The sequence below is a fragment of the Hemitrygon akajei genome, chromosome 14 (assembly GCF_048418815.1).
Source record: "Hemitrygon akajei chromosome 14, sHemAka1.3, whole genome shotgun sequence".
Taxonomy (NCBI): domain Eukaryota; kingdom Metazoa; phylum Chordata; class Chondrichthyes; order Myliobatiformes; family Dasyatidae; genus Hemitrygon; species Hemitrygon akajei.
This window is the reverse complement of record NC_133137.1, coordinates 34,007,347-34,016,908: the sequence shown is the minus strand read 5'-3', so window position 1 is coordinate 34,016,908 and position 9,562 is coordinate 34,007,347. Positions and strand designations below refer to the sequence as shown.

At 44.2% G+C, this 9,562-nt stretch overlaps 1 protein-coding gene across 3 annotated transcripts in view; it reads left to right on the top strand.

Moving 5' to 3' along the window:
- Positions 1-2,224: 2,224 nt before the first annotated feature.
- Positions 2,225-9,562, top strand: part of LOC140738475 (aldehyde dehydrogenase, mitochondrial-like) — a 53,524-nt gene continuing 46,186 nt past the window's right edge. The window contains exon 1 of one of the 3 annotated variants that reach the window (XR_012101381.1): positions 2,225-2,515. Coding sequence is in view for 2 of the 3 variants with exons in the window: in XM_073065790.1 (XP_072921891.1) it covers positions 2,405-2,515 (111 nt within the window). In the remaining variant the exon portion in view is untranslated. The remainder of the gene's footprint in view (positions 2,516-9,562) is intronic. The other 2 variants (XM_073065790.1, XM_073065791.1) reach the window with 2 other exon arrangements.

Below are 9,562 nucleotides of genomic sequence, written 5' to 3'. Positions count from 1 at the left end.
ACAGAGCAATTAGCCACAATAAGTTGCTCCTTGGGTGGCAGTGTGAAGATACGTCTCTACCAAAGGAGGTGTAAGGCTCTCCTTCCCTTCGCTAGCCTGCAGGTCTCCCTTGGGCAAGGTGTAGCTCCTGCTCAACTACCCCTCCTCCCCTCCAGATCAGGGTCCGGTGAAGTCATGGGAGCAGGCGGTGGATGGTCATAATGGCAGCTGGTGCATATCACAAGTCCTGGTTATGTGACCACTGACGCCGGGCAGACAGTCTCTGAAGAGTAATGGCTGGGGTCACTGTCTTGTGAAGACACTGCCCAGAAGAAGGCAAACCACTTCTGTAGAAAAATTTGCCAAGAACAAAGTCACGGGACTTTGATCGCCTACATCACAGGACTAGGCACATAATGATGATGAAGGAATGGTGAAATCCAGGTGTGGTTGATGAGAATGTGGGGAGAATAAAAACAAAAGATTAATGTAGCTTAAAAACTAATGATTAGATAGCTGCTCTATGAACTTTGAAGATTAGTGAAATGCTAGTTGACGAACTGAACTGCCTTTCTCCAAACCAGAACCCTCTCGTGACCTCTGATCACAGTACTGATATAATCAGCCTTTATCTTGCTGCCACATGACTCGTCTGTATTGCAACAGCCAAACTGTAAACATCACAGGAGCGGACAGCGGAGAGTTTTACAGACTGTCAGCCAATCAAAGTACAAACCAGCTTTGCAAATTTTTTCAAGTAACACACACAAAATGCTGGTGAAACACAGCAGGCCAGGCAGCATCTATAGGAAGAAGCACTGTCAACATTTCAGGCCGAGACCCTTCGTCAGGACTAACTGAAAGGAAAGATAGTAAGAGATTTGAAAGTAGGAGGGGGAGGGGAAAATGCAAAAATGATAGAAGACCGGAGGGGGTGGGGTGAAGCTGAGAGCCAGAAAGGTGATTGGCAAAAGGGATACAGAGCTAGAGAAGGGAAAGGATCATGGGACGGGAGGCCTAGGGAGAAAGAAAGGGGGAGGGGAGCACCGGAGGGAGATGGAGAACAGGCTGAGTGATGGGCAGAGAGGGAGAGAGGGATCCTGGCACTTATCCTTGTAAGTGGAACAAGTGCTACACCTGCCCTTACACTTCCTCACTCACCACCATTCAGGGCCCTAGACAGTCCTTCCAGGTGAGGCGACACTTCACCTGTGAGTTGGCTGGTGTGGTATACTGTGTCTGGTGCTCCCGTTGTGGCCTTTTATATATTGGTAAGACCCGACGCCGACTGGGAGACCGTTTCGCTGAACACCTACGCTCGGTCCACCAGAGAAAGCAGGATCTCCCAGTGGCCACACATTTTAATTCCACGTCCCATTCCCATTCTGATATGTCTATCCATGGCCTCCTCTACTGTCAAAATGGATCCAAACTCAGGTTGGAGGAACAACATCTTATATTCTGTCTGGGTAGCCTCCAACCTGATGACATGAACATTGACTTCTCTAACTTCTGTTAATGCCCCCCTCCCCTTCTTACCCCATCCCTGATATATTTAGTTTTTCTCCCCCTTCCCCTTTTTGTTCTCTCTCTCTGCCCATCACTCTGCCTGTTCTCCATCTCCCTCTGGTGCTCCCCTCCCATCCCATGATCCTTTCCCTTCTCTAGCTCTGTATCCCTTTTGCCAATCACCTTTCCGGCTCTCAGCTTCACTCCACCCCCTCTGGTCTTCTCCTATCATTTCGCATTTCCCCCTCCTCCTCCTATTTTCAAACCTCTTACTATCTTTCCTTTCAGTTAGTCCTGACGAAGGGTCTCTGCCTGAAATGTCGACAGTGCTTCTCCCTATAGATGCTGCCTGGCCTGCTGCGTTCCACCAGCATTTTGTGTGTGTTGTTTGAATTTCCAGCATCTGTAGATTTCCTCATGTTTGCAAATTTTTTCCTCGCGTTTCTCTTAAACAATATAACCGCACAGAGGAACTTCAGGGTAAACGATGAAGGCTGGACATATTTTGTTTTCCCGTGCCGATTCAACATAAAATTCATCACAATCTTTTAATAAAAAGGGTTAATAAACAATAGTGCCAAACTAAATCAGGATAGAAGCCGTTCAGAATAAACACATCTAGATACTCATTAACTCTCTTACACTGAACTATTCTAAGAAAAGATTTGTGCACATTAAATATTAATCTATCTTACTCCTTACACCGTGCCGGTATTTCCAGTTCACTTTCACAGGACAAGTGGAAGACAAATGTTCCTGGTTCTGAACTGTTGATTGACACGCCGCCATTACTAGACTGGGCGGTCTGTCCTGTTTACAGGGATTGATATAAAGCGGCGCTGTTATTAGGACTTAATTGAATTCGAGTAAGATTTTTCCCCCCGCCTGGGAGGTTCTTTTTGGACGAACACGGAGAATGCTGCAATCGGTAGTTAGTCGCTTGTTCAGGATCTCGCGAGTGAGGAGATACTCCGCTGCTGCGGCGATTCCAGCTCCGACTACCCACCCGGATATTTACTTCAACAAGGTAATGGAGGGCAGTCCTGGGCATAGCAGTAAGGGAATATTGTTTGTACTCGTTTAAAAATCAATGTGACGTGTTAAAACTTGGGTGGAATGTTATAAAATGATTACAACGTATTATGCGGTAATAATATATTGTCACAAAACAAATACAGAGCATGTGCTCGTGTGGGTGAATTTCAAATTGTTATGTCTTCTTGAAGATTCTGGCCAGCTATTACTGTATCAAAAAGGGATGTTGTTGGTTTTGAACTGAAATAGAGATGGATAAATCCTGAAGGAAGCAGCGAGAACGTAGGGAAGAAATGGCGGGTCTCATGGCAACGAGTTTATTTACCCGTGGGTGAAGTATTGGAACGCTAGAGATGGCTAATGTGCGTTTATTCCAAAAAAGCTGCATAAACAAACAATCCAGAGAAATATAGGTGGGTGAACTTTGCATCCGTGTTGAGATAGTTACAGGAAAGCATACTGGGAGACTAGATTTATTTTGAAAGGCAAGAAGAGATTAAGGAAAAGTTCAATATTTACTTTTAGTATCAGAGAATGTAAACATAGAAACACTACAGCACAAGGCAGGCCCTTAGGCCCACAATGCTGTGCCAAACATGTACTTACTTTAGAAATTACCTAGGGTTACCCATAGCCCTCTATTTTTCTAAGCTCCTTGTACCTATCCCGGAGTCTCTTAAAAGACCCTATCGTATCCACCTCACCACCATTGCCAGCAGCCCATTCCACGCACTGACCACTCTCTGCGTAAAAACCTTAACCCTGACATCTCCTCTGTACCTACTTCCAAGCACCTTAAAACTGTGCCCTGTTGTGATTGCCATTTTAGCCCTGGGAAAAAGCCTCTGACTATCCACACAATCAATGCCTCTCATCATCTTATACACCTCTATCAGGTCACCTCCCATCCTCTGTTGCTCCAAGGAGAAAAAAGCCAAGTTCACTCAACCTATTCTCGTAAGGCATGCTCCCCAATCCAGGCAACATCCTTGTAAATCTCATCTGCACCCTTTCTATAGTTTCCACATCCTTCCTGTAGTGAGGTGACCAAAACTGAGGACAATACCCCAAGTGGGGTCTGACCAGGGGCCTATACAGCTGTAACATTACCTCTTGGCTCTTAAACTCACTCTCACGGTTGATGAAGGCCAATGCACATATGTGGCTTTCTTAACCACGGAGTCAACCTGCACAGCAGCTTTGAATGTCATATGGTCTTGGACCCCAAGACCCCTCTGATCCTCCACACTGCCAAGAGTCTTACCATTAATACTATATTCTGCCATCATATTTGACCTACCAAAATGAACCACCTCACACTTATCTGGGTTGAACTCCATCTGCCACATTTCAGCCCAGTTTTGCATCCTATCAATGTCCCACTGTAAGCTCTAACAGCCCTCCACACTATCCACAACACCCCCAACCTTTGTGTCATCAGCAAATTTACTAACCCATCCCTCCACTTCCTCATCCAGGTCATTTATAAGAATCACAAAGAGAAGCGGTCCCAGAACAGATCCCTGAGGCAAGCCACTGGTCACCGACCTCCATGCAGAATATGACCCATCTACAACCACTGCTTGCCTTCTGTGGGCAAGCCAGTTCTGGATCCACAAAGCAATATCCTCTTGTATCCCATGCCTCCTTACTTTTCTCAATAAGCCTTGCATGGGGTGCCTTATCGAATGCCTTGCTGAAATCCATATACACTACATCTAGTGCTCTATCTTCATCAATGTGTTTAGTCACATCCTCAAAAAATTAAATCAGGCTCATAAGGCACGACCTGCCTTTGACAAAGCCATGCTGACTATTCCTAATCATATTATGCCTCTCCAAATATTCATAAATCCTGCCTCTCAGGATCTTCTCCATCAACTTACCAACCACTGAGGTAAGGCTCACTGGTCTATAATTTCCTGGGCTATCTCTACTCCCTTTCTTGAATAAGGGAACAACATCTGCAATCCTCCAATCCTCCAGAACCTCTCCCATCCCCACTGATGATGCAAAGATCATTGCCAGAGGCTCAGCAATCTCCTCCCTCACCTTCCATGCATCTCATCTCATCTTGCCCCAGAGACTTATCCAACTTGATGCTTTCCAAAAGCTTCAGTGCATCCTCTTTCTTAATGTCTATTTGCTCAAGCTTTTCATTCTGCTGTAAATCATCCCTACAATCGCCAAGGTCCTTTTCTGTAGTGGATACTTTTATTGTCACCAGACAATTGATACTAGAGTGTACAATCATCACAGCGATATTTGATTCTGCGCTTCGCACTCCCTGAAGTACAAATCGAAGTAAATATAATAAGAATTTAAATTATAAATCATAATTGGAAAATTGAAAAGGGAAAGTAAGGTAGTGCAAGTTAGGTCCAGATATTTGGAAGGTACAGCCCAGATCCAGGTCAGGATCTGTTCAGCAGTCTTATCACAGTTGGAAAGAAGCTGTTCCCAAATCTGGCCGTACGAATCTTCAAGCTCCTGAACCTTCTCCCGGAGGGAAGAGGGACAAAAAGTGTGTTGTCTGGGTGGGTCATGTCCTTGATTATCCTGGCAGCACTGCTCCAACAGCGTGTGGTGTAAAGTGAGTCCAAGGATGGAAGATTGGTTTGTGTGATGTGCTGGGCTATGTTCACGATCTTCTGTAGCTTCTTCCGGTTTTGGACAGGACAACTTCCATACCAGGTTGTGATGCACACTAGTAGAATGCTTTCTACGGTGCATCTATAAAAATTAGTGAGGGTTTTGGGGGACAGGCCAAATTTCTTCAGCTTTCTCAGGAAGTAAAGGCGCTGGTGGGCCTTCTTGGCAGTGGACTCTGCTTGGTTAGACCAAGTCAGGTCATTTGTGATGTTCACCCCGAGGAACTTAAAGTCTTTGACCTGTTCCACCTGCACACCACTGATGTAGATGGGGTCGCGCAGTCCGCTACTCCTTCTGAAGTCAACGACCAATTCCTTCATCTTGCTGACATTCAGGGATAGGTTATTGTCTTCGCACCATGCCACCAGGTTCTTAATTTCCTCTCTGTACTCAGACTCATCATTACCGAAGATACGGCCTACAATTGTGGTGTCATCAGCAAACTTATATATTGAGTTCGATGGAAACTTGGCTACACAATCATGGGTGTACAGTGAGTACAGCAGGGCGCTGAGTACACAGCCTTGTGGGGTACGGTGCTCAGAGTGATTGTAGAGGAGAGCTTGTCCCCTATTTTTACAGCCTGGGTCCTGTCTGTGAGGAAGTTGAAGATCCAGCTGCAGATCTGAGTGCTAAGACCCAGGTTCCAGAGCTTAGGAATCAGTTTATTTGGAATGATGGTATTAAAGTCAGAGCTGTAGTCAATGAAAAGGGGCCTGATACTGAAGCAAAGTACTCATTAAGTACCTCTGCTAATTCCTCCAGTTCCATACACACTTTCCACTGTCACGTTTGATTGGTCCTATTCTCTCACGTTTTATCCTCTTGCTCTTCACATACTTGTAGAATGCCTTGGGGATTTCCTTAATCCTGCCAAGGCCTTTTCATGGCCCCTTCTGGCTCTCCTTATTTCTTTCTTAAGCTCCTTCCTGCTAGCCATATAATCTTCTAGATCTCTATAAATACCTAGTTTTTTGAAACTTTCATAAGCTTTTCTTCTTGACTAAATTTTCAACAGCCTTTGTACACAATTGTTCTTGTACCCTACCATCCTTTCCCTTCTCATTGGAACGTACCTATGCAGAACGCCACGCAAATATCCCCAGAACATTTGCCACATTTCTGCTGTACATTTCCCTGAGAACATCTGTTTCTAATTTATGCTTCCAAGTTCCTGCCTGTTAGGTTCATTTCTGGATGCAGCGACGGACTGTGTTAAGTGACAATGGTTTTCCGAAGTACTCCCGAGCCCAGGTGGCTATAATTGTCACAGTAGCATGTCGGTTTCTTAGGCAGTGCCGCCTGAGGGCTCGAAGATCACGCGCATTCAACAGTGGTTTCCGACCTTGCCCTTTACGCACTGAGATGTCTCTGAATCTTTTCACAATATTATGTACTATAGATGTTGAAAGACCTAAATTCTCTGCAATCTTGCGTTGGGAAATGTTCCTTTTGAACTGACTAACAATTCTCTCATGAATTTTGGCACAAAGGGGTGAGCCATGACCCATCCTTGCTTGCAAAGACTGAGCCTTTGATGGACGCTACTTTTATACCCAGTCATGATACCTCACCTGCTACCAATTAGCCGGCTTAATGTGGAGTCTTCCAGACCGGTGTTACTTGAATATTCTGTGCACTTTTCAATCTTATTTTAACTCTGTCCCAACTTTTGTTGAGTGTGTTGCAGCCATCAAATTCTAAATTTGTGTATATTTACAAAATACAATTAAGTTGGTCAGTAAAACTATTGAAAATCCTTTCTTTGTACTTTTGTCAGTTAAATAAAGGTTCACGTGAATTAACATATCACAGATTTTTGTTTTTATTGCATTTTGGAAAATATCCCAACTTTTCTGGAAATGGGGTTTGTAAATACGGGTCCAGGTAGCAACTAAAGTCACCCCCAATCAATATGTGGCTTGAATCGTTATCTGGGATAAGTCAAACACCTTATGGAAAAAACCTGGATCGTCTGAGTTCCATTGTAACGGGAAGTGAATTGATATGCCCAGTTAAAATTATAAACCTGCCATTTGGATCGATTGTGGATGAGTGAAAATGAAAAGACAGTCTTACGGAAGAAAATGGCAACGCCTCTGGCTTTGGAACTGAAAGGTGCCTGATAGACCTGTGAAATCCAATTAGCCCTGAATTTCCCATGCTGAGTGGCTTTAATGTGAGTTTCTTGTAAGAATATAATGTCAGATTTCAGTGACTTCAAATGTGCAAAAACTTTACCTTGCTTTATTGGGTGACCTAAACTGTGCACATTCCAAGATACCAAGGATATGGAGTCAAGAATATTATTTGTGGTACCTTTTGCATTATAATGAAACGCAAACTTAACATTCAGTCTGGCAGCCAGCAAAAACCAACAAAAAATAACATGAACAGTTAAAGAATATATGAACAAAACCCCCACTCATTGCTTCCCCAAATGAAGCAGAGTTGCCCTCATCCTAATCTGGGACCACTGGATAAAAGTAGAGGAAAACACCTCCAACTAACAGCCCCTCATTAGCACACATAGTAAAGAACAAATTGAGGATAGAAAAAAGAACTGCCATAATTAAAGTCTGCTCAGAGCACGTTTAGACTCTCTTCATTTATGTTGTGAAAAAGTCTACAAAAGTCTTGGTTTCAGCCGGGTTGCTGAATACTTTTACTTGCCCTTGGTGATGAACATGGCTGGGAAACGTGGCAAATGCCGGACCTCCTTCTCCCTCCGCAGTTGCAGCACCTCACAGAAACTCCGCCGTTGCTCCATAACCTCTGCGGTGTAGTCGGGGTAGATTAAGATTCGATGACCTCCGTAATCCATTGAGTGTTGCCTCCCAAGCCACAGAATCTTTTCTTTCTCCTGTGCGAAATGCACCCATGCAATTATCGTACGGGGCCTTGAGCCTTCTGGTGATTTGGGCTGTTGTGTGCGGTGTGCTCTATCGATAACGACCGGCTTGGTGAAGTTATCATCCCCCAGCAGCTTGGGGATCAGGTTAGCGACAAATGCAGTTGGCCTCCCTTTCTCCTCACCTTCTGGGACGCCAACAATCTTTGTTATTGCGTCTGGATCTCCCTTCCAGATCTGAAAGCTTGGCCCGCAGTCTTTTATTTTCTTGCTGCAGCTCAGTGACTGAAGTTTCCACGACGTGGATTCGCTGCTGGTGCTCAGCGGTCTGATTTTCGGTGTTCAACACTCTCTCAGTGAGCGCTTGCTGGGCGGACAACAGACTCTGGAAACTGTGCTCAAACTTGTCAAACCGCTCATTGAAGGACTGCAAGAGCTTGTTTAACACTTTCTGCCAAGTAAGAGGAAGCTCGTCTTCCTTTTCGGCTGACGACATTTCTGGAGGGTTCTTGCTAGCTTGGACCCGGCTAACATTAGCTGCAGCATTGCCTCGCAGGTGAGCGGCTCCCTTCCCACCTTCTGCTGTTTTACTGGACATGTTCATGTTACACTTTTTGGTGGCGTAAAAGAGAAACAAACAACGGAGATCTTGCAACAAAAACTGAGAGTCAAGCATTCAAAAAGGCAGTTTTAACTGGTAAAGTTTGGTGTGCCATGGGGAGCCGGAAAAAACACGTCTCTACTGCACTCATCTCACTAGCACCCCCCAAGTTGTGGAGAAATTGAATGTTTTCCCCAGAGTGAAGGAGGTTGATGGATGACCATAGAGATTTATAAAATTATAAAGTTGCAGTCTATTTCTCATGGTAGGCAAGTTTAGGTGGAGGGGTGGAGATACGTCTCTACCAAGGAGTGTAAGGTGCCCTTTCCCTCCGCAAGTCTTCAGGTCACCCTTGGGTGTAATCAAGCACTGTATTTACAATATTACTTAAATATTAAATACTGATATATTAAATACACAACACCTTGATTTATTGGTTAGCACTATGTATGAGGTAGAGAAAGGAAGCTGGTTCCCAGCCATTCCATTGGAAGTGTTCTTCTAGATGTCTGGTCATCAAAATTGTGGTTGATTCTCTCCTTCAGTTCTAGATAACTTGAATATATTAAAGTTCATGTTCATTATCATGGGGACATATACAGGACATGAATGCCATGAAAATTAACTTTTATTTTACAGTGTAAATGAAGCAGATATAAATAAAACTCTATTTGGTAAGATCATAGTTCATCTGGTCTTGACCTTGGCATCCAAAATTTTACCAGAATTTAGTGTTGAGTATACTAAATAACTGAGTCTGCTCGAATAATACAATGCCACAAACTGTTCCAGCTGCTATCATCCGGGAAACGGTACCACACCATTAAAGCTAGGACCAAAAGGCTCCAGGACAGCTTCTTCCACCAGGTCATCAGACAGATTAATTCACACTGACACAATTGTATTTCTAAGCTATATTGTTTCTATTGCATATC